The sequence below is a fragment of the Ceratotherium simum genome, chromosome 20 (genome assembly GCF_057802395.1).
Source record: "Ceratotherium simum simum isolate JZ-2026a chromosome 20, ASM5780239v1, whole genome shotgun sequence".
Taxonomy (NCBI): Eukaryota; Metazoa; Chordata; class Mammalia; order Perissodactyla; family Rhinocerotidae; genus Ceratotherium; species Ceratotherium simum.
In genome coordinates this window covers 35360234-35385620 of record NC_141919.1, presented here as the reverse complement: position 1 = coordinate 35385620, position 25387 = coordinate 35360234, and the positions used below count along the sequence as shown (strand labels likewise).

The 25387-nt window shown below is 39.7% G+C and overlaps 1 protein-coding gene across 6 annotated transcripts in view; it reads left to right on the top strand.

The window, feature by feature from the left end:
- Positions 1 to 25387, top strand: part of TTC39B (tetratricopeptide repeat domain 39B) — a 134494-nt gene that overhangs the window by 16462 nt on the left and 92645 nt on the right. For 3 of the 6 annotated variants that reach the window (XM_014792402.2, XM_087444614.1, XM_087444615.1), the window contains exon 2: positions 15421 to 15455. The exons of 2 other annotated variants lie outside the window; for them this stretch is intronic. In XM_014792402.2, the coding sequence (XP_014647888.2) occupies positions 15421 to 15455 (35 nt within the window). Of the gene's footprint in view, positions 1 to 15420; positions 15456 to 17345; positions 17365 to 25387 lie in introns of those variants that run through there. One more of the 6 variants, XM_087444610.1, reaches the window with a different exon arrangement.

Genomic DNA, 25387 nt, shown 5'->3' with positions numbered 1-25387 from the left:
TTCAAGGTTATAAAAAAAATTCTCCATACATTCATCTCTTGTTTTTATATATCTCTCTTTAATCTATCTGGAAATTTGTCTATGGGTTTAATTTCATTGTTGTCCCAGTAGACAACTAATTTCCTCAGCATCATTTATTAAATAATTCATTATTCTTTCTCCAATTGAAAATTTTAACTGAATCATAAAATAAATTCCTATGTGTACAAGAATCTGTGTTTGTATTCTTTATTATGTTCTATTTATATATATATATATATATATGTTCTTGTGTCAATTCCACAGTTTTAATTTGGCAAGGAAAATCCTATAAAATGTTTTCCTTTCAGGTAACTTTGGAACTCCTCGTCAGGTTTCATGGCATGGTGGATAGAAGCTCAGGCTATAAAGTCAGATAGGCCTGTGTGTGAACCATTTATTAGCTTTGGGATGATAATTCCACTTATTTTAGAGAAACGCTGTCTGGTTTATATGAGGCCATACATTAAAAGGCAAAGTGTAATGCTTGGTGCATAAATGTGCTAAAAAATATTTTATATATCCACATAGTGACAGAGAGCTGATGTGTTCAATAACAGTTTTATAGCTTGTTAATCAGAATAACCTTTACATCGACTTTAGAAACTGGTGTGTATACGCATGCACACACACACACACACACACGAACAAAATTTCTATCTACAGCGACACTTGAGGTGTGACTAAATGCATTTGTGCATTCCTGTGTCCACTCGTTTGTTTCTTTATTCATTTCTTCAAGTAGGATTTCTGGTGCAGCTGCTGTGTGTAGGCACTGTGCTTGGTTCCCATGGATATGCCTCATGGAACCTGCTGCCTGGAGGGAAGACAGACCTGAAACAAATAACCACACACCTAGTTTTGCAATCGAGCTATATGGCATGAAGAGAAGTTAGATTCTCTCTGTGCCTCTGGTTTGGTTTGATGAAGTTCATTTTTTGAAATAGATCAGGGTTGAATTTACAAAATTCAACTGTTTCTGAAAAAAGTCTGAAGGGTTTGAATGAGAATGAATATAGATCACAGATTCTGAAGTTAGACTTTGGGGTTCAAATCCAGATTCTGTCACTTAGATGCTTTGTGACCTTGGGCCCAGTTTCTCTCTGTGTCCCAGTTTCGTCATTGGTAACCTGGGGATAATAGTAAGCCACTTCAGAGGGTTGTTATGAAGAGCAAATGAGTTAATATGTGTAAAGGTGTGTAGAACAGTGCCTGGCACATAAAGAGTGTCTTAGGAGTGTTAACCATTATGATATCATCAACTTCCAAATTTTTAACACTTGATATGGAAATTTTTTATACTTACTTTTTCCCAAATTCTTTTAAAAAGCAACTTTATCAAGGTATAATTTATATGGAAGAAAATGTATCCATGTTAAGTGTACAGATTAAGCTTCAAAAATGTATCCACCCATTTAACCACCGCTGTAATCAAGATATTGAACATTTGCATCAGCCCCAAACACATCAGTTCCCTGGTGCCCCTCTGCGGTTATTTCAAATTCTTTTTAATGCATTAGTTTTACCAGAATTTTTGTATTTGTGTTTTACATGTTTAGAATTTTAAATTCTTAAAAAATTTTTTTTTCACATATAATGTATATTGAATTCAAGATACTAATGACATGATCTATTATACTAATCCCTTCTGGAAGCTTCTCCTTTCTGCTGGTTTTGAATAAGTTTCCATATTTAATGATTCTTGTTAGAAACTAAAATAACATTTCACTTATGATGGAATTGATTCAGTTAATTTGTTTTACAGTGTAAAGTTTATTTGTCTACCTATTACAATGTGTAGGTAGGCATTTAGCTTCTTGCTGAAAATTTCTTGCTGTTGAGAGGGGAATGTTGGTGGGAGTGGAAGAGAATTTAATTTTAAAAGAAATGAATATATCCAAGTCTTTTCTCTCAGACTGCCACAGAAGAACAGATCACAGTTTGCAGCATCTCTGCTTTGCCAGCACCTGTTATTCTCATGAGGATAGAGAAAGTACCCTGGAAGGGAAAGTACTGTCTGAGTGGTCCAATATTTGGACTTATAACTTTTCCCTGCAGTAATAATAATGAAAGCAATAATTTAATGGGAGCTGACATTATCAGTACTTACTATGGACCAGACACCACGCTAAACCCTACATACATCTCATTTAATTCTTTCAACCTGTAAGTTTGGTATTATTGTTATTCCTGTTTTACAATGATGAATATGAGTCTTAGAGAAGCTAAGTAACTTGCCCAAGGCCACACATAGTTAATAAATGATAGAGCTGTTGGTGGGACCCTACAGCCTATGTTCTTAGCGTTGTTTCCCCCTGGAATTGAAGGCTTGAAGCCTGTGGGTTTTTTTTTTTTTTTTTTTTGGTAAATGATTCCTACTATTTTTTAGATTTTTCACATCTCTTTCTCGTTCTATCCTCAAAACAGCCAGTGGGGTTAGAGAAGGAGATTCGATGTTTTAGCCATTTGTGCAAAGGTAGGCAAACCTTTTCTGTAAAAGGACAGAGAGTAAATGTTTTCAGCTTTGTAGATCATATGATCTCACTTGCAACTCCTCAGCTCTGTGGTTGTAACAGGAAAACGGCCGTAGACAATATGTAAATAATTGAACATGGTAGTGTTCCAATCAAACTTTATTTACAAAAACAGGCAGCAGGCTGGATTTGGCCCGTTGGTTGTAGTTTGCCGACCTCTGTGGTAGTGGTCTGATCTATCTGGGGACACCAGAACATGTCAGCCAAGGCGGAGGCTGAACCAGAATTCTTACTGCCAAGAGGCACTTTACGGGTAACAAAAGATTATTTATTAATGTCAGCACTGTGCTAGGTGCGTTAAATATATTTACAGCAGTGTTGTGAGGTCTAACTGCGATAATTCTTACTCCCAATTCTTACTGCACAGATGGAGAAACTGAGGCTCAGCTATGGCGTGTTGGATGAGTTAATTAAATTTCTATGAGTCTTAGTTTTCTCATTTGGACATAATAATAGTCGTGTCTCATTGGGTCTTTATGAAGATTAAATGAGTTAATGTGTGGTAAGGATTTAGAGCAGTGCTTGGCACTCAATGGTGTTACGTGTTATTGTTATTATTATCATCAGCACATAGTGGTGGTAGTAATAGTAGAGGAGAAAAGCTTGCTTTTTATGATTGTTTATGAGTTAGAAATAAGCATCTAAATGTCCAGCATAGTGTTAATAAGTGGAATTTATGATTATTTATTCATGGGAAGATGCTATAAACTCTGTTCATTTTAATTTTAAAATACCTCCACTAGTGATGGTTTCCAAATTAAACAGTTTAAAATGTTAAAACTCAGTCTCTTGGTTCTATTTGTTTGTTTTGTGTAAAATGATTCCCCTGCAAGAATGGAATGCCCTAGATATTCCTGTTTACTGTAGATTAGGTAGGGTTAGCGCTAGAGGTACTTGACATATAAGTGATTGCCAAGGTTCATATTACAACATAAAAATAGTAGCTGAGGAATAGGTACAGGGGAATAAAATAGTTTGCTCTTTTATGTTAAACAAATTCAATAATACACCATTGTAAAAAACTTATATTTTGCACATCCCCTCTTTATTACACACCATCCATCACTGTACACATTTTATGTTTGTACACACCCATTCCTCTAAGAGGTTATATCCAAAACCATGTGTACTCTATTATGATGGCGATTTAAAGTATTTGTTCAATGGTAATTTTTATTATTCATGCTTTTCCTTTTGAGTACTGACCTTAGAACTTAACCCCTGACGTCAGTTGCAACTCAACTCTATATTTATAATGAAAGGCAGAAAGGGATATTTTTTTCTCCTTCATAACTTTCATCTTCTTCACACACACATCTATGTGTTAGTAGAAACTGAAGCACTGCTGTTCAATTCAGTTCTTTTTTTGTGAGAGTGACATCTCACAAACGGTGGTTCCGTTTTTTTTTTTTTGAGGAAGATCAGCTAACATCCATGCTAATCCTCCTCTTTTTGCTGAGGAAGACCGGCCCTGAGCTAACATCTATTGGCAATCCTCCTCCTTTTTTTTTTCCCCCAAAGCCCCAGTAGATAGTTGTATGTCATAGTTGCACATCCTTCTAGTTGCTGTATGTGGGTCGGCCTCAGCATGGCCGGAGAAGCGGTGTGTCGGTGCACGCCCGGGATCCGAACCTGGGCCGCCAGTAGCGGAGCGTGCGCACTTAACCGCTAAGCCACGGGGGCGGCCCTGGTGGTTCCTTTTTAATTCTCATGGTTTCTCTGTGCTTGGCTAGAAGTTGTTAGAAATTCTGAGGAATCATTGTGTGAACTGCTTTGCTTGGTACGTACACCAGCTAGCCATCCAGGATCAAGTTAGGACCTCTGGTATGGCTTTGAAGAGCTCAGCACTCCATTTGGTTACAGTCCCTCTGAATACCAGCGCTCCCTGCGGGATGTGTGATGGACAAACAGCTGGCTTACTGGGGAGGAGTTCTGTTTAATTCAGAGAATTTAGGAGTTTGAGTAAGGGATGGTATCTCTGCCACCTTCTCTGCTTTACTCATGAGGAGGCTAGACGCCTGGGAGGTTGAATATATTGGCCGAGGTCACACGGTGTTGGCCAAGGTCACTCTGCTTCCCAGTGAGCTGAGGTCCTGGGCTCTGTGCCCGTAAATTATGTTTGTCATGCTGGGTGAAACCTCCTGAGTAAGAAAGGTCTGGGCGTTAAAGGATAGGAGGTGAAGACATTTTAAGGCGGGAGGAGTAAAGGCAGTTAACATTTTTGAGTACACTATTTGCTGTAAATATTCCCACACTCATCTTCTTTTCTCTCTTCCAAAAGAGGGCGCAGAATCTTTGGTGTGAAAAAGAGTTGTCGAGGAAACACAGTGAAGGATCCCAGCTCTGTCTCCATGAGTCCACTGATTCGTCCCCTATCTGAGAATTTAGTATCCTGTCGAATTGTATTTATTGAGCCTGTTTCATGTCAGACCTCCGATATCCCTTATCTCACTAGCATTCGTAAAACCATCTGGGGAGGTGGTTGGAATCCCCTTCTACACATCAGGAAGGAGAGGATTCAGAGAGCTGGAACCCCCACAACGTCTGAGTAGAGCCGAGATTGAGACCCAGACAGGTCTAACTTCCGGGCCTAAATTTATGTTTCCCACTGTCCTACATTGGAAATGTACTACCTTACCACTCTCAGGTTGGAGTGAATCCTTCAATAAAATCTAACTCACTGAAATGTAATAGTTGCTTAATAAAAATGTGTTCAATTTACTTATGTGCTCAAAGTAATTGTTCCTAGTGAAGTGGCTGTTACTCTATATCTCCAATTTTCACTATCAGATCTGTGATTTTTGGTAAATATGTCTTCTTTAAAAAGAAGACAACTTAGGGCCGGTCCCGTGGCTTAGCAGTTGGGTGTGCGCGCTCCGCTACTGGCGGCTGGGAACCCCATGCACGCATCGACCCACCGCTTCTCCGGCCATGCTGAGGCCGAGTCCCACGTACAGCAACTAGAAGGATGTGCAACTCTGACACACAACTATCTACTGGGGCTTTGGGGAGGAAGAAAGAGGAGGATTGGCAATAGATGTTAGCTCAGGGCTGATCTTCCTCACAAAAAACAAAGAAGACAACTTATACAGGGTAATATTAGAGCATTTCTCTGTCACAAGAACAGCTATAGAACTATTTTCCTGCTACACTTGGAGAATGTGTGAAATTATTTTCAATCTCAAGTGATGAACGTTTAACCTTTATGCCCCTAAAATAAAAATTTCTAAGGCACAAATTTCTTCTGGCAGTTGATTTTTACTGTTTGTATTTATTAAAAATGTAAAAACTCTATTTTATTTATTTTTTGTGAGGAAAATCAGCCCTGGGCTAACATCCACGCCAATCCTCCTCTTTTTGCTGAGGAAGACTGGCCCTGAGCTAACATCCGTGCCCATCTTCCTCCACTTTATATGGGACACGGCCTCAGCATGGCCTGACAAGCGGTGCGTCGGTGCGCGCCTGGGATCCCAACCTGGGCCACCAGTAGCGGAGGGCGTGCACTTAACCGCTACGCCACGGGGCCAGCCCCCAAAAACTCTATTTTAAGTAAAGTTTGCAGACCTCTGGTTTTTTAGTAAGTGTATCCAAAAAACCCAGATTTTACAAACCTTCTGGGCAGGTTCGGAAGATGAACTCCGTGTCACGTTCTTTTTTTCTTTTCTGTCTGCTATATTTGAGAATTATGTTCATAGTCTGATCTTTTTAAATCTTGGGAAGGTCACAGTCTGTTCACTGCAAGAGCCAGGTGCAGGAGGGAGCCTGACTGGTCTCTAGTGGATGGGCCCCAATGGCTTTCCTTCCCTTTGATTAGGAGCTCTGTGGGTCAGTTAAGTTTTCGCAGAGAACTTGCTTTGATATTAATCCTTTAAGGGGAGGTATGAGTGATGTTTGCCCCCTTCAGACCCAGTAATGTGGTTGCTGAAGCTGAGTTTTGCTTTTGACTTCAGAGGGTTTCAAGGCATTGATGCTCCCTCATACTATATGAAATTTTAAAAAATGTAGCATTTCATTTAAGAGCAATTGGCGGTAGCCCTTGGGATCCAGTTGTGGAGTTTAAATGCTCCAGAAGGCCGTGGGCCTTCTGTTTTGAGCTTGACAAATAGATTCCAGAGAAATGGAGGGCAGATGTGAGCAGAATGAAAATTATTCCTGACAGATGAGCTTAGGGCACATATATTTAAAAAAAAAAGTTCTTTGCCCAAACTTTCTTCTAAAAGTCACTTAATAGACATGTAATAAAGGCATATTTTAAATTAGTTAATCCTCATTTAGAAAAATCAACCCTTCATTGAAATTATAGTGGGGAATGATGTTACTTAAGTTTACATATTTCTAATATGATTCCTTTGACTAGCAATGTGCTTTCTCCTTTCACATGTGAAAAAATTTACATCCAGTATTTGAGGAATTGTGGTGTGTCTCTATGATAATGATAAAGTGTGACAACTGATGTCAGTCTGGTTTCCCATTTTGATCATGTGGATTCACCAGGGGTGAATGTCATGCAGAGGAGTGTGTGCAATCCTTAGGACCCGATACCCATGGCTCTTACTCCCTGCCCTAGTCCCAGGGGAGGTTGGGGCATCTTCTTCGTGTGTTATCTCCCTGGGAACGGTCCAGATGTGCCCCAGAGCCAGGCATAGAATCTGCAGCTTGTCAGAGTTCTAAGCAGCTCTAGGGTTCTTTGAGTCCATGGTACCTAACACACAGCTTCCTTGATCAATAGAATGGAATGTTGGGCGAAAGCTCCGAGGAGGAGGGTCTGCTGCTATGGGGTGGGGTTGGTTCTCACCGAGGAGGAAGGTGTCTACAGAGCCCCAGCAAACCTTGTCATCCCTTCCTAAATAACAACAGTTAAATGAGAACATGGTGGCATCAGCTCACAGACTCACCCATGAAGTCATCCATATGAGAGAGGGAAAAATGGAGGAAGAGGCAGAGGAGGAGGATGAGGAGGAGGAGGAGGAGGTAAGAGGAGAGGAAGAGGCCCTTAGAGGAGTGATTCAACTTTTTGGATTTGTGGTACCTAGTTTTTTTTTTTTTTAATTGATGTCATAATAGTTTATACCATTGTGAGATTTCAGTTGTACATCATTGTCAGTCACCATATAAATGTGCCCCTTCACTGCTTGTGCCCACCCCCCAACCTCCTTCCCCCTAGTAACCACCAAACTGTTCTCTCTGTCCATGTGTTAATCTTTCACATATGAGTGAAATCATATGGTGTTTGTCTTTCTCTGTCTGGCTTATTTCGCTTAACATAATACCCTCCAGGTCCATCCATGTTGTTGCAAATAGGACGATTTTGTCTTTTTTATGGCTGAGTAGTATTCCATTATATATATACCACATCTTCTTTATCCAGTCATCTGTCGATGGACACTTGAGTTGCCTCCTCTTCTTGGCTGTAGTGAATAATACTGCAATGAACATAGGGGTGCATAAGCCTCTTTGGATTGTTGATCTCAAGTTCTTTGGATAAATAGCCAGTAATGGTTGTGGTACCTAGTTTTAATTTTTATCATGTTCCTTCCTACTTCCTCTTCCTTCTTGGAGTAATATTTGCCACATATTCCTTTTCATGCCTCAAAGTAAATTAAAATTCAGATGTGGAGGCCTGAAAAGTTTGTAAATTTATTTGGTCTCTTTGGAAATTAATACAAAGTATTGAAATTACTGCTGTTAATAGCATATTTGTTATCTTTATTCTTTGCCTCTCCCCATTAGGGATAAAAAGAATGTAAACATTTTCTTCATTATTATCCTCATTATTTAAGATTCTTAAATAAATATTTGTTAAGAACCTGCTGTCACTTAAATGCACTTGTGTGCATTTTTGCTACTCAGAAGACAACCAAGTTAACAAATTAAGAGGAAAATTGTTTAGAAAAGCCTTGGTTGTTGATGCAGCAGCCCCATCTCCTTTCCTTGCTTCTGTGTCCGTTTCCGTGACCAGGGTCCTCCATCCATCTGGGGTCATCCATCAATTAAGTTGATATACTTAATAATATATAGTAATCCAGCACTCTGGAATCCCTCTTTTTCCTCTAGGTAATGAAGTAATTCAGTAAAAGAAAAGTATTTTCTAAAGGAAAAACGTTATAGAAACTGAAGAACAACTGCATTGTGGAAACCAGAACTACTGTAATCTAAAACCTCTTGCTTGGTTTTTGGAGCAGGCAAAAAAATTGGATTGCAAGCTCCTTATCTTGGATGTTCATAGAGCTCACAGAATTGTGAGCAGTTCCACTCCATAGTTGGTATTGCTCTGAATTTTATTTTATTTTATTTTCATTAATTAAATTAGTTATATAAGTATGATTAGTTAGTATATTACCTATACGTAATATACTCACATCATTTAAATTTCAAAAATTCAAAATATATACCCTGAAAAATCTCCCTTCTACTTCTATCACCCAATTATTTTACTCTCCTTGGAAGCAACATCGATTACTCATGTCTTGCCATTGTTCCCAAGTAGAAGATAATATCGGTGTCATCCATCTTTCTGAGGTTAGGTAATGCCAACATAAAGGGAAACTGTTGACTAAAAGATGGTGGTTAGAGTTCATATTAGGGCATTAACACGGACTCAAAGTCAATAATTGCAAAACTGTTAAAAACCATATTAAATGACAAACCACAAACTGAAAAAGCAATATTTGACATTTAAGACATAGATATGTGTGTGTATGTGTGTGTGTACAACTCTTAAAAATTGATAAGAAAAAGACAGATATCCTAATAGAAAGGAACCATGCATAGCTATATAAAGAAGATTAAATACAAATGCCAAACAAACAGGTGAAAATGTTAAAACTCAGTATTCAAAGACAAGTGAATACACTATAACATTTTTTACATATCCAATTGGCAAAGACTAAAAGTATAAGAAATTCATTATTGGTAAGAATGTGTGAAACAGACACTTTGCTATTTTTTTGTTAGCTTTTGCCCTGCCACTGATGATAATGTATATTCTCCAACTGCCTTGGCCTCTTTGCACTGTTTTCTCATCATTCAAAGTCCTGGGCAGGAGCATCTGACTGGCTCATTCTGAATCTCTCATTTGCTTCCTACCTGCTTGGAAACAGGAAAAAAATCACATTTTGTCTTCCTTTGGTTTTGGTGATGGAAGGCAGAGTTCTACCTCCCACTAAGACCACACAATAGGGATTTCCTTAAACAGAGCAAATTCAGAATTTGAGTAGAAAAAAAATCCTTTACAACATGGATGTGTTTTAAATAAGAAAAGAAAGTTGATATTCTTAATAATACTTCCTCTTCCTTCTTGGAGTAATATTTGCCACATATTCCTTTTCATGCCTCAAAGTAAATTAAAATTCAGATGTGGAGGCCTGAAAAGTTTGTAAATTTATTTGGTCTCTTTGGAAATTAATACAAAGTATTGAAATTACTGCTGTTAATAGCATATTTGTTATCTTTATTCTTTGCCTCTCCCCATTAGGGATAAAAAGAATGTAAACATTTTCTTCATTATTATCCTCATTATTTAAGATTCTTAAATAAATATTTGTTAAGAACCTGCTGTCACTTAAATGCACTTGTGTGCATTTTTGCTACTCAGAAGACAACCAAGTTAACAAATTAAGAGGAAAATTGTTTAGAAAAGCCTTGGTTGTTGATGCAGCAGCCCCATCTCCTTTCCTTGCTTCTGTGTCCGTTTCCGTGACCAGGGTCCTCCATCCATCTGGGGTCAGGGATGGTTTAGGCCTCCCCGCCCCCGGCCCCCAGTCCCCAGCAGGGAGCAGGCCCTGGATGCTAGCCTTGCATCTGGAAGGTCCTCCAGGGAATCTTTCACCTAACAGGGCTAGCCTATTTGCTAAATTGCAAAATGAAACTGCTCTGGGTACGGACCTTCCATCTCAAGACAGGAGTACTCAGTCAGCCAACAGTTATTTGCTAAGAGTCTGTGAAGTGCGAAGCGCTGTACTGGGTTATAAAGTGGATTCAAAAGGAATATGATGGCCCTTGAGTCCAGCCAGGGAGTCAAGATAGGCTCTTGAAAAAGTCAGGTACCATTTTGATGCAATGTATGATTAGGAGCCGGGTGGGGCTCAGTTAAACATTTGTTAACTAGGCCCCAGGGTAGTAGCCCCTCGAGGCTGGCCCGGCATGGGAGTGGGGGAGGCAAATCCAGCAGCCGTCAAGAAGGAACTAAACACTGAGGCTTTTCTCTGAGTATGTCGTATTTGTCAGCGGCGTGAGCTGTCTTAATTTCCTTAAACTGGAAGGACTCTGGATGCTTCTCTGACTGTATGTGTTTCAACTGGAGTCCACAGGGTGAGCCTACCCAGTACTGGGAGGTTTAAGGGAAACCAGCTTATGATAATCCCTGGGGAAATGACAACCAACACTGGAGAAACGCTGGGAAGTTGATGGTGAATATGGAGAATCACAGAGACCATAGGTAGAAAAATCTAGTTATACCACACGAAGAATATATGTGGGTCTACTTAGTGCTGGGTGGGAGGTTGTTGACTAGCAGTCTGCTGCAGATCAAGTGCCAAACCTAGGGGTCCTGATGAGACCCCACACAGGACAGGAGCTCCCTGAGGCAGTAGCAGGAAGGGGTAGAAATTGACTGGGCGTCGGGACCTAGAGAGACAGAAAGAAAGGAGGCCGTTGGTCCCTGGGTATATGGTATGGGAGGTATGAGCAGACAATCTCTTTGACTTCTGGCATTCCATCTGCCAGGCAGAACCCACAGCAGTTTTCCCAAGGAGCTGGTACCCAGGGAGAGAGTGTGTTGTCACTATTAATGTCAAAGTATCATTTCTAAAAATTAGAAATGTGACTCTCATAAGGAGAGAAAATGAGGGGCCGGGCCCAGTGGCACAAGTGGTTAAGTGTGCGTGCTCCGCTGCGGCGGCCCGGGGTTCGCAGGTTCGGATCCTGGGCGCCACCGACGCACCGCTTGGCAAGCCATGCTGGGCGGTGTCCCATATAAAGTAGAGGAAGATGGGCATGGATGTTAGCCCAGGGCCAGTCTTCTTCAGCAAAAAAAAAAGAGGACGATGGGCGGATGTTAGCACAGGGCTGATCTCACACACACAAAAAAAGATAGAAAATGAACACAGCAAAATTTTATTTAACCCATCAGTGAGGAAACTAGTGAGATGGTAAACTGATTCAAAGGGCATTTGAGGAACTAGGTATTTATAGGCTAAAAAAAAAGGCAATGTTAGATTAAGATTGCTGGGCTATATGTAAAACTGGGTAATGTTCTATGCGGCAATAAAACTATAATCTTTGAGGTTTTTCTACCATTTAGAAATCTACATGTAAAGTTAACATGTAACCTCACAGTGTCTGGGTTCTAATCAGATAATAAATAGCAAAGTCAAACATAAGTACATTTTAGAGAATTAAAGAATCCTTGGGAGGGCTTGTTCAATGATGCTGCAAAATGACCTTGAGAGTTTATGCTACCCCCCCCGCCCCCCCACTCCTGCCCAACTGCCTTAGTTCCAAGTTTGGGGGATAGTTTTATTAACATTAGAAAATACTTTGGAGTTAAAGAAATTTGAGATTAAATCCTAGTTCCTTCACTTACCAGCTGTGTAATATTGGGCGGGTAATTTACCTGCGGCTGGATTCACTTGTTGCAGATCGGAAAGAGCAAACGAGACAGCTTTTGTAAAGTGCCTGGCACATGACAGGCACGCAGTAAATCTTAGCTCTTCTTTTTATCTTTCCTCTTTTTAAGATGAAAAAATTTTCACCTTTTGTCTGGGCTTCATTGACAAGTTTTCTTTCTTTTTTCTCTCTCTCCTTTTTTTTCTTTCTTTCTCATCTCTAGTTTATTAGAATAATATCCTAGCATTCTGGTGGATTTTCTCCATTACTAATGGAGGTATTTCTATTCAATTTTTATTATTTAGCTAAATTTAAAAAATAGATTTCAACATGTTTTTAATTAAAAAAAATTTGCCCTGATTTATTGAGATATAACAAACATTTAGCATTGTGTAAATTTAAGGTATACAATTTGATATATGTATATATTGTGAAATGATTACCATAATAAGGTCAGTTAACACATCCATCACCTCACATAGTTCCAGTTTTGTTGTGTGCGTGTGGTGAGAACTTTTAAGATCTACTCTGAGCAACTTTCAGATATACAACGCAGTCTTAACTATGGTCACAGTGTTGTACAGTATGCTTTTTTTTTTTGAGAGAACCCTCTGCATTTGACAAAATGGAGAGATGTTACTTAAGTGAAGATGATTTCTAACTTGGTATTCTTTAGTTTCTCTTTTTCTGAGGGTGGGGATAGGAGTGTTTCTTGCTTGTAAAAGCCTTGTCTCCTTTTAAATGGAGAGCCCGCCCAGTACTTCAGTGTCTGCTGTGTGCCCTGCTCTGTGTTGAGGTTTGTGAGGAGGCAGATGGGTGCACAGAAGCCTTCCAGGTGCTTGCTCTCTACCTTCCCTCTTTCTTGGGAAGGGTCAGCCCAGGTGGGGTTAACAGTGATGCCAGAGGGACTGAGACCTGGTGTCTGGCACAGGCAGCTGATCATCACAGCCAGATTTGGGCTCCTGGAGAGGAGAGTCTCTTCCCTTCTCCACAGCCCCTCGCGTGATAACCTGTGTGCTGACGTGTGGGACACTGAGCTATGATTCAAAATGACAAAATCTGTGATACCAAGAGCCTCTTCAGACTTTTGATTTAGAGAAAAGAGTCTTTTTCTAGTTAAGAATTTTCACAAAGGCCAGAGAAGCATCTTTTTACTTTTGGCTGAGGTTCTTTTGCTTCAGAACTAGCTGATTTCTCTTCCAGAGGCTGGTTTACGAGCTTCTGATTTTGTTCCAGTCACTAATCTCTGGAGAGTGAGGATAAGAGGGCATTGCCCTTGCCTCAACCTCCCTTACAGAGTATGGAAGTAACGTAGATCAATACGTCAGGGACCCCAAATTCTACACTCCATTCTGCCACTACTTATAACTTTGTTTCTTCTTTCTAGTATTTACACAGTTTTTTTTCCTTTTCTTTCCTAAATGCAGAGTCCAGTATAAACATTGTGTAATATTAATGGTCACGCAAGGGAAAAGTTCTGTAACCTACTCTTTCCTCATTTCTGTATCATAGCTCTAAATGAGGTGATGTGATCAGAGCCTTGAAGTCCAAGCTCAGTTCATTCATTCACTAGGCAACGTGTATTTATTGAGCAACAACTCCGTGCCTAGCCCTGGTGATTTTTCTGTAAACATGGTAAATAAGAACCTGCCTTGATGGAGGCAGATTGTAACCAACTTTACAAACAAGATGATTAGAGGTTATGATAAATATTATGAATGAAATAAATCAGATGATGAGAAACTATATGTAAGCTGCTATTCCTAGTAGTTTAATAGTTTAATTAGGGTTATCAGCATAGTCTCTGAGGAAGTGGCTTTCTGATGTGAAAATGGAAGGATGAGAATGAGTCAGCCATGGAAGAGTAGAGCAAAGATCATTCTAGGAAAGAGGGAACAATGCAGAGAGGTGTGGGATGAGTTTGGCTTGTTCAGGGAACAGAAAGAGAGATCTGGGGCTGAAGTGGAGTGAGCAAGGGGGTCAGTGGGTAGAGAGGTGATCAGAGGCCGGCAGGGCCATTTAGGGCTCTGTAGATCATGGGAAGGAGTTTGGGTTTATTCTAAATGCAATGGAAAGCTCTTGAAGAAGTCTAGAGCAGTGGAATGGCGTGAGCTTATTAAAAGAAGAGAAAGAAAAGAAAAGAATAACCACAGCTGTTGTAGAAAGAATTGAATAGAGGGTGTTAGGCTTGGGAGAAGGGTGACCAGTGAGGTCCTTGTGCTTGGGCTGTGGTGATGGTGGTAGGGATGTAGAGAGGATGCTTTGAAGGTTCAGCTAGGTTATGGTGGGTCCCAACTACCTGGATGAGGAGCTTATATTTGATTTTTATAGCTATAGGGAGCTTTGTGTATGTGTGAGTTTGTGAGTGTGTGTTTGTGAGTGTGTGTATGACTGGGAGTTTATATGTGAGACTGTGAGTGTGTGAGTCAGTGTGTATGAGTGTGGGGTGCATGTGTGGATTTGTGAGTGCATATGAGTGAGTGTGTGTGTGTGCAGGGGGAGTTTTCTCCTGTTGTAGCTTTTGAACAGACCAGTGGCGTGAAGGAAAAGGCTATCTGTGTGGTACAGATTAAAAGGATGGTGGCAGGAAGACTAGCTAGGAGGGTAGTGAAGTTAGATGTGAAGCGAAGGCCCAGAGGTTGCTAACTTGGCTAGCCATGGGGAAGGAGAAGACTAAATTGGGCAAGTCCTGTTGTTTGTTTGTTTTATCCTGTATCTGGGATGAGTGAGACTGAAGAGTGAAAGATAACTCTATTAAAGAAGTCACACTCTCTTCAAATTAGCCCAGTTTGATTACTAACTGAATATTTTACTAGTCTTAATTATAAAAAAAAAATAAATGAGGGCCGGCCCGGTGGCTTAGCGGTTAAGTGCGTGCGCTCCACTGCTGGCAGCCCGGGTTCAGATCCCGGGCGCGCACCGACGCACCGCTTCTCCGGCCATGCTGAGGCCGCGTCCCACATATAGCAACTAGAAGGATGTGCAACTATGACATACAACTATCTACTGGGGCTTTGGGGGAAAAAATAAATAAATAAATAAAATTATATAAAAAAAATAAATAAATGAAACCTCACTTAAATTCATATGCTTGGTTTCTCTGAAAGGTATTCCATTAGTGAGAGTTAAGTGGAATGATTCTACTGCATTCCACCAGAACTCTCCCTGCTCTGCCCTGCACACACAGACAGACTCACTTTCTTTTTTGCCTTTAGAGTTCTTGATTCTTGAGAAACTCATTGTATTTTTTGTTCCCCTCCAGGACATCTTTGAAGATGCCTTGGAAACCATCTCTGTGTAAGTAGTAACATAATAAAAAAAAGTATGTAGTAAAGAAAAATTGATAGTTCTCTTATATAAAATGTAAATATTTCATTTTCATTTTTTTGAGAGTAGTGACTACTGTCAGAAAAAGTCTCTTCTCTGTAATTTGAGTTAGGATGTGATTATGCTTAAGAAAGGATGTATCTCGTTACTGTCAAATATATTTTTGAGTATTATTTCTTATAACATTCATTTAACTAAAATAAAAGAAAAAATGTTTTCCAAGTTAAATTTTATTTGTTCATTGCTAACACTTTTACATCTTGTCCATATTTATTTACATAGGTAGCCTCGTTGTTTTAAGCATTTTTTGTAAGCCTACATAGTTTTCGTAATGATTTTAAGTGACATCATATTAGATCAAGTGGAACACCACAATTTATTTATCATTTCTCCATTGTTAGATGTTTAGGTCGTTACCGATTTAAAAACTTAAAACTAAGCAATGAATGTTTTCTTGCGTATAGCTTTGTCATATGTTTGAATTATCTCCAAATGTTAACTTCACAGATATAGGATTACTCGATTAAGAGGGATCAATATTTTTATTGCTCCTTATATGATACATCTCAAATCACCTTTGTGTATTAGTTAGCTCTGGCTACCATAACAAAATACCACACACTGGGCGGCTTAAACAACAGAAATTTATTTTCTCACAGATCTGGAGGCTGAAAGTCTGAGATCAGGGTGCCTGCGCGGTCAGGTTCTGGTGAGAGCTCTCTTCCTGGCTTGCAGCTGGCTGCCTTCTCCTGTGTCTTCACATGGCAGAGAGAGAGAGCAAGCTCTCTGGTGTCTCTTCTTGTAAAGGCACTGATCCCATCATGAGGGTTCCACTCTCAGGATTTCATCCAAACCTAATAATCTTCTCCCAAAGGCCTAACCTCCAGATACCATCAAATTGGAGGTTACGGCTTCAACGTGTGAATTTTGGGGGGACACAGTTCAGTCCATAGCACTCAAAAGAGTTTGATCAGTTTTACTCGGTTATCCAATACCGTATAAGTGAAGTGATTTAAAATGTAGCAGCACCATCACCATATTTGAAACAGTTTTGCACTTAAATAATACCTAATTGTTTTAGTTTTTAAAAATTTTCTTTATTATTGTTTAGTACATTGCATTTCCTTTTGTATGAATTCTAGTCTTCTTTTGCCTGTTTAACTTTTTTCTTAATGTTTCTCTTACATACTTATGAACATTAAAATATATATGCACTTTAGTCTTTTGTCATATTTGCTATAGATATTTGCCCCCCATTGCTATTTTTCTTTATGTTAGAGTTACAAATTTTGTATTGTCCAAAAGTTTTAATATTTATGTTGTTAAATGTTTATCTTTTTTAAAAAAACATAATTGTGATTAGGATTTTTAAAAAATAACCTGTTTATTTTGGAACAGTTTCAGCTTTGCAGAATTATTGTGAAGATAGTACAGAAACTTCCTATATACCCCACAATAGTTATCCCTATTATTAATTTCTCATATTTGCACGGTACATTTGTCATAATGAATAATCTAATATGGAAGCATGATTATTAGCTAAAGTCCATATTTTATTCACATTTCTTTAGTTTTTATTCAGATTTCTTTAGTTGTTACCTAATGTCCTTTTTCTGTCCCAGGATCTCATTCAGGACACCACATTACATTTAGTTGTCATGTCTCCTAAGGCTCCTCTTGGTTGTGACCGTTGCTCAGACTTGCCTTGTTTTTTATGATTTTGACAGTTTTGAGCAGTACTGGTCAGTTATTTTGTGGAATGTTCCTCAATTGGGATTTGTCTGTTTTTTTTTTTTTGCTCGTGGTTAGACTGAGGTCATGTGTTTTGGGGAGGAAGACCAGAGATATAAAGTATCGTTCTCATCGCATTATCTCAAAGGTACATGTTATCAGCGTGGGTTACTACTGTCGATGTTTAACTTGACCGCCTGGCTTGAGGTCAGGTTTCTCTGCTGTAAAGCTACTCTTTTTTCCCGTTCTCTTTTCATACTGTACACTTTGGAAGATAATTGGTTTGTGTGATTAAAAAAAAAAAATCACTTTCAAGGTGAACACATTATCCACTATCCAGAAATCTTATGATTTTCCACTTCTCCTGCTGTTCCACTCTTGGTGGTAGGAGCTGAGCTCGGGCTGTAATGGGAGACTGCAGTCCAGGAGGTGGAAAAGGATCAAGCTGTGGGGCTGGGAATCGGAGTTTGCTAGTGGAGGCACTGCTGTTCCCAGCGGGAAGCTAGAATGCCAGACACACACCAGAAAGGGGTTCAGGTCTCACAGATGAGAACAGGTCAGACTGACGTAATTGACATGACCAGTGGGCGGCACACGTTATCCCTTGTGTTTCTCTGAGATTTCACTGGCTGCATTAGACTGGCAGTGGCTTCACCTTTGGGTCTGAAAGGCACTATCAGCAATTTCTAACGTCTGTTAGTTTTTAAAAATCAAATCGTAGGTAAACAAACAAGCAAACCCCGAACTTGACTTCTGGTTTCCAGTTTCTCATGTAAGGAGCTTGGAAGTCGCCACTCTGTCCTAACAACAAGAGCTGAACAAACTGAAAAAATCCATAACTCATTTTGGATCCATAAGAAAGGGGAGGACACAAGGCAAACTGCTGCCCCCAATATTGGAGACAGACAGGCATATACAGGGAGTCATGGCTTACCAGAGCAGAGAGACTCAGCAGTGGAAGCCACCGTGGGAACCAGTGCCAGGGTTGGAAAACCTTAACTGTAAGTGTTGAATTGCTGGCAGCTCAGTGTGAACAACTCTGAGAGTTAAAAACTCAGTCATAGGGAGGGCCCTCTCCCCCAATATTGTGAAATTTATCTCCAGGACCTCTACCAGATTCCCACAGTAAATATCAGAAAAATTCCCTTGAGCTTCTGGAAAAGGAACCATTTTGAAATATACCAGAGCACTCTGTTCTTCTTAACCAGGTCTGCCCTCAGGGGAAACTAGTTAACCACTGCCTAACTTGCTGGGGTATTATCAGAGCCTAAGTGACCTGGGGAAGGGAAATACCCAACTCCAGCCCACTCTAGCCACCCTGTCCCACCTAAGAGGGGAGAAAACAACTGAGAAGCATTTGTGAAGTTCTCAGTCCAGAGGCACAGGCTCTCTAAAAGACTGAGACCTAATCATAGGACTATAGAACACTTCCATCTCACCACCCACACCTCACCACCACATCACTTAGGGCCTATTTACAGCAGTTCCTTTATCCTGTATGTCATGTATGGCTATCAAGAAAAGTTACAAAGCATCTCAAAAGGCAAAAAACACAATTTAGAGAGACAGAGCAAGCATCAAAGCCAGACATGGCAGGGATGTTGGAATAATCAGAGTGGGAATTTAAAATAGCTATGATTAATATGCCAAGGGCTCTAATGCATAAAATTGACAGCATGCAAGAACAGATGGGCAATGTAAGCAGAAAGATGGAAATTATAAGAAAGAACCAAAAAGAAATGCTAGAGATGAAAAACACTGTCTTTGATGGGCTTATTAGTAGACTGAACACGGCTGAGGAAAGAATCTCTGAGCTAGAGGGTATATCAATAGATATACTGAAAAACTGAAAAGCAAAGAGAACAAAGACTGAAAAAAACCAGAACACAATATCCGAGGACTGTGGGACAACTCCGTAAGGGGAAACACCAGAAGGAGAAGAGAGAAAGGAACAGAAGAAATATTTGAAACAGTAATGACTGAGAATTTCCCCAATTCATGTCAGCCACCAAACCACAGATTCAGGAAGTTCAGAGAACACCACACAGGGGAAATGCCCCCCAAAATGGCACCTAGGCATATCATCTTCAAACTATAGAAAATCAAAGATAAAGTACTGAAAGAATCCAGAGGAAAAAAATACCTTACCTATAGAGGAGCAAAGATAAGAATTCTATCAACTTCTCTTCAGAAACCATGCAACCAAAAGAGTAGAGTGAAATATTTAAATGTTGAGAGGAAAAAACCCACTAGCCTAGAATTCTGTAATCTGTGAAATTATCCTTCAAAAGTGAAGGAGAAATAAAAATTTTCTCAGAAAACAAAAACTGAGGGAATTTGTTGCCAGTAGACCTGCCTTGAGAGAAATATTAAAAGTTCTTTAGGGCCGGCCTGGTGGTGTAGTGGTTAAATTTGCGTGCTCTACTTTGGCAGCCTGGGGTTTGCAGGTTTGGATCCTGGGCGCGGACCTACGCACCACTCATCAAGCCATGCTCTGGCGGCATCCCACATACAAAATAGAGGAAGATGGGCGCAGATGTTAGTTCAGGGCCAATCTTCCTCAGCAAATAGAGGAGGATTGGCAACAGATGTTAGCTCATGGCCAATCTTTATCACAAATCAAAAAACAGTTTTATTAAAAAAAAAAAAAGTTCTTTAGAGAACGCAAATAATATAGGTCAGAAACTCAGATCCACTTAAAGAAAGGAAGAGCATCAAAGAAGAAATAAGTGAAAGTAAAATAAAAACCTTTATTTTTCTTAATTGATCTAACAAATAATGTTCAAAATAATAATACCAACAATGTATTTAATTACCCGTTTTATGTGTATATATGCTTACGCATGCTTATATATAAGTGAAATGAGTGACAGCAATGGTACAAGGGATGGGAGGGAGGAATTAGGATTATTTTGTTATTATCAGGTACTCACACTACCTGTCAAATGGTGTAGTATACTTGAAAATGAACTTGGATTAGTTGTGAATGTATATTGCAAACTCTAGGGCAACCACTAAAAAAAATAAAAAAAAGAAATATACCGGATATGCTAAGAAAGAATGGAAAATGGAATCGTAAAATGCTCATTAAAACCACTAAAGGCAGAAAAAGAGTGGAAGACAAAAATTGGAACAAAAACAAGGGCAACAAATAGAAAACAGTAATGAAACAGTAATGGATATGGTAGATATTAATCCAGCTATATCAGTAATCACTTTGAATGTCAGTGATCTAAATGCACCAATTAAAAGGCAGAGATTGTCAGAATGGATCAAAACACATGACCCAACTATAATTTGTCTACAAGAACCCACTTAAAATATAAAGACACCTATAGATTGAAAGTAAAGAGATGGAGAAAAATATACCATGCTGACACGAATCAGAAGAAAGCAAGAGTCGATATATTAATTTCAGACAGAGCAGACTTCAAAATAAGGAAAGTTATCAGGGATAAAGAAGGGCATTACATAAGGACGGAAGGATCAGTTCCTCAAGAAGACATAGCAATTCTTAATGTGTATGCATCTAACAATGGAGCATCAAACCATGTGAGGCAAAAAGTGATAGAACTGCAAGGAGAAATAGATGAATCCACTGTCATGGTTGGTGACTTCAACACGCCTCTCAGAAATGGACAGATCCAGCAGGCAGAAAATCAGTAAGGACACAGCTGAACTAAACAAACAAACAAACAAACAAAAAAAAAACCCCAAACTTAACCCAACTGAAGTTAATTTAGATCCCTATCTCATGCAAACCCTAAGTTTGCTAGCCCACTGTTCCAACACCATTTGCTAAGTCTGTGAAGGAAAGAAAATTTATATATGATGCCTCCTTTATCAAATAATAAATTCATTAAAATAATAAAATTCTGTTTCTGGACTTTGTTCCTTCGATCTGTATGTGTGTGTTTGCACAAAACTACTCTTTGCTCAACTGCTGTCGATGTTTCCGTATTAGTATGACTGGTTCTCAGAAGAACAGCGAAGAACAGTATTGAAAAATGACCCCTGTGATGGAGATGTTTTGATTTGTGACTATCAGAAACCCTTGGTGAACCTTTAAAATGTGAAATTCTGCAGGCCTGTGTGTCTTGGTTTCTTTTATTCTGCTGTCAACCGTGTTACAGTTTTTCTCATCCTGAAAACAATCGTTCTTTAGTGCTACCTCCCTTTCTAATTACCTAGCATTTTCTTTTTCATTCATTGCCTCTTTCAGCCTCTCTTCAGCTGTATTTATCTGCTCTTGCCAGCATTGCTTTCATCTTCTAATTTTAACTTCCTTTCCTGCTCAGTTTAGCAAATCCAAAGGTTTACCCATTCTAGACTTTATCTTGCTCTTTTAGGTTTCTGGTGTGCATTATTTCCTATGACACCTAAGACTGCCTCATACACAATTTTGTGTTAACTTTTTTTTTTTCCTGAGGAAGATTCGCCCCGAGCTAACATCTGTGCCAGTCTTCCTCTATTTTGTATGTGGGTCGCCGCCACAGCATGGCCACTGACAAGTGGTGTAGGTCCATGGCCGGGAACTGAACCTGGGCTGCCGAAGCGGAGTGCACTGAACTTAACTGCTAGGCCACGGGGCTGGCTCATCACGTTTCCTTTTTAATGTTGCCAAAATGTCCCTGGTACACGCTCCCCTCACCTTGGTTGTAGCAGCACAAAATAATAACACTTCACCTCATAGAAAACCTCACCTATTTGAAATAGAGCCCAAAGCCCGAAAAAGTAGCCAAAGTAGCCAAAGATATTAGAGTCTAAAAATCTTGCCCTTTACTTGCAGTAGAGGCCTCCATACAGAGTCTGTTTACAATTAATTCTGACCTGATTCTAGTAAACTTTGCTTTTTGGCGTAATTTTGCCAGAGTTCTGGGAGGTATGGTGAGGGGGTGGTTTTAGAAGGCAGTTTGTTGATAGCGGCAAAGAATGGCAGTGAAAGAGGAAAGGAAATATGACTATAGTCGTAGAACCCCAAAGCACAGCAGCCTGGTTTTCCTCTGCTTAGGCGCACACAATGAGATGTACCATCCTGGAGAGACAAGCCCTTGGACTTGACAGCTGGACTTGAGCTCCAGTCCTAGCCGCCATTTACCGGCTGGGACCACTTTCTCTGAGTCTGTTTCTTCATCCTCTCACAGATTTATTGGGAAGATAAAATGAAATTTAATTTAAATGTGATGATAACTGGGGCCGGCCCCGTGGCTTGGCGGTTGAGTGTGTGTGCTCCGCTGCTGGTGGCCCAGGTTCGGATCCGGGCGCCCACTGACGCACTGCTTGTCTGGCCATGCTGAGGCAGCGTCCCACATACAGCAACTAGAAGGATGTACAACTATGACATACAACTATCTACTGGGGCTTTGGGGAGAAAAAGGGAAAAAAAGGAGGAGGATTGGCAATAGATGTTAGCTCAGGGCCGGTCTTCCTCAGCAAAAAGAGGAGGATTGGGATGGATGTTAGCTCAGGGCTGATCTTCCTCACACACAAAAAAATCTGCTGATGGGAGTAAAGCACATAGTAGGTCCTCAATACTGCTCCCCCCATCTGCTGTCAGTCTCCCCTGAGAAAATGTTCATAATGCTGCTCTGAGACACTGGAAAAAGGTTACATTATATCTAGTATATTCCACTTAAGAAGGTGGAGGCTTATGTCACAAATGTTAAGAAAATTTCAAAATGACTAAAAATGTTTTAAAGTAGCATTGTGACAGTTAGTAGGATGCCCTTCAATCACAGGGGAAGCTCACTTGGATGGTTCCCTTTATTTCCCCAACATAGAGTGTGATGTTCCTGTACTTATGTCTTCTGCGTTACTGACCCTTTCTGAAATGAAAACTATTGCAGAAGTAATCTGTTATTCAATATTTTTCTTTTAAAAAATTGTATACGTTTTCCCTCTGATTACAAACACATGTTAATTGTGAAAAATTCTTCAGTTGCTTTTTATGTGAACTTTTAGTTTGTCCTAATTTCGGGGTTTGTCAATGTTTTTCTCTTGTTTCCTCTTAAGTCTGTGATGCCACAACATTCCCTTTGTGATCCCTTAGCTGCTAAACTCAGGGGAGCTCTTTTTCCTTAGGCCGATTGAACCACATATTTTGGTGTCGTGTTCCAGTGCAGATAGCAATGCTTCCACCTCTCTGTAGCAGGATATGGTCCTCTTGCCAACCTGCTGATTAATTTTTTCCTGTGAATATTTTCTCCTTAAATTGTTTCCACAAAAGAAAACTATTTCCTACTCTCCTTTTCTGCTTAATGGATTTACCACTGCAGATAGGTTTTCCTGCTTCTTGTGGTAACAACTGCATTATTTTAACTATTTTGGGAAGTTGCTAAGTTTGCAAACTGGTAGATCATGAAACATCTCCAACACTTAGAACTGGAGGGAAAACTAGATTTTTTTTTTAACAGTTAGTGGCACATTTAACATGTCCTTTTTAAAAATTAAAATTGTTTATGATCATTCTGACCTGCTTGGCATGGGAGGCAACCTCTTAGGGAAGGACTGTAACTTAGACCCATCTTACGATCTATAGAAATTTGCTGGAAGATTAGCTCCGCCGTAGTCTCTTGCTTCCTGATTTAACGATTCCGTGCTGGCATGTGCTTCTTGGTGCCCTGATGACTGAGTATCCTCTTTGCCAGTGTTTGTACACAACCACCATCTCTGACAATATAGTGGTGGGTGTAAATAAAGTCTGTTCATAAATGAACTGTGATAAGACATGTGAAGAATAAACACAATGTTTCGAAGGTTCCAAAGAGAGCTATCTTCTGGTTGGAAGATGGGAGTGGCTGCCATTGGTTTTGCGTTTTGAGGGAAACCAGGGTTACCTGGGACACTTGTGGACACAAGTGAAGTTGGGTCACCCAGGATTCCTGGCCTCTGTTGAGTGGAGAGAGTGGGCTAACCACTTGGAATCATTGTGACTTGGTAGTGTTTTTGATTAATCTCTTTCTCATAAAAACCACAGAGGGCAATGGGACAAAAATCTGGTTAACTGGGGAGCCTGGTCAGGTACCACTTAATCAAGATTTTCTTTTACTGGTGATCACTTGAGAGAAATCAGAGGAGACAGATCAAATTTATGTGCAAAGACTGTTAGAAAAGATGCAGGTTTATATGTTCTCGTTAGTGATCTCTTATACTCCATACCCTTATTAAAATTTTGAATTTATCCTTACATAGAAATTCATCTGTGTTTGAGTCCTGAGGCAGTGTGAATGCAGTGGGGGTGGATGTGTTTATGTGCAAGAACTGCGGTCAATTTGTCCTTACCTCTAGAAGTTGAAAGAGGCAGATATTTTTAGCCAGGTGATAAGCTTATCATAGAAATAAAAATATTTTGTAGCGCAGCCTTTCTCGTGGGCTTTTTCCTTCTTCACACCTTCTCTTTTGAACCATGAATTGTAGATTAGGATGAGATAAAGCTTTTAAGGTCATTTTTCCCCCTCATCAGGTTAGATCAATTAATTATGATGCAATAGTTTGGTCTGTTTTAAGGTTATTTAGGGTGAATGATAGTTGAAAAACATCTAGTTAATATTTTTCTTCATAGTGGTTAAATTATAAATAGTGACTACAGGCAGAGTTGGATTTATTTTCATTTTTCTCTGGTCTTTTTTTTAGCCCAACTTTCTTATCTAGGTAATACAAATGTTGCCCAGGTCTGGAGAGGGACGACCCCCTTCCCCTTTTTCTTAACCAGGTTGGCGCTTAATTATTTTGTTGGCTGTAAAATGCCATTGACATTGTTATCTTAAATATCACTCAGGAAAGAAAAAACACAATGGAAAAATTTATGAGACCTTGCATAAGGGAAGGGAAAAATAAAACTGTCATGCCGGAAGACACAGTAAAGAAACCTGTATATTTCAATCTTGGTACTAGGTAGGGAGGGGAAAAAAAAAACCTCTCATGAGATTCTCTGCCCTGAGAATTTTTCGAATAGCTCTATTCCATTACTAATTTGTATCCCATAAAATCCCTGTTTTAAGTTTACAATTTATTGAAGTTTAGTATATTTACAAAATTATACGACCATCACTACCGTCTAATGTTAAAATATTTTTATCACCTGAAATAGACAGCCTGTGCCCTTGATAGTCACTCCCCATTCCCACCCCCACCCCTAGGCAACGACTAATCTAATTTCTTTCTCTAGATTT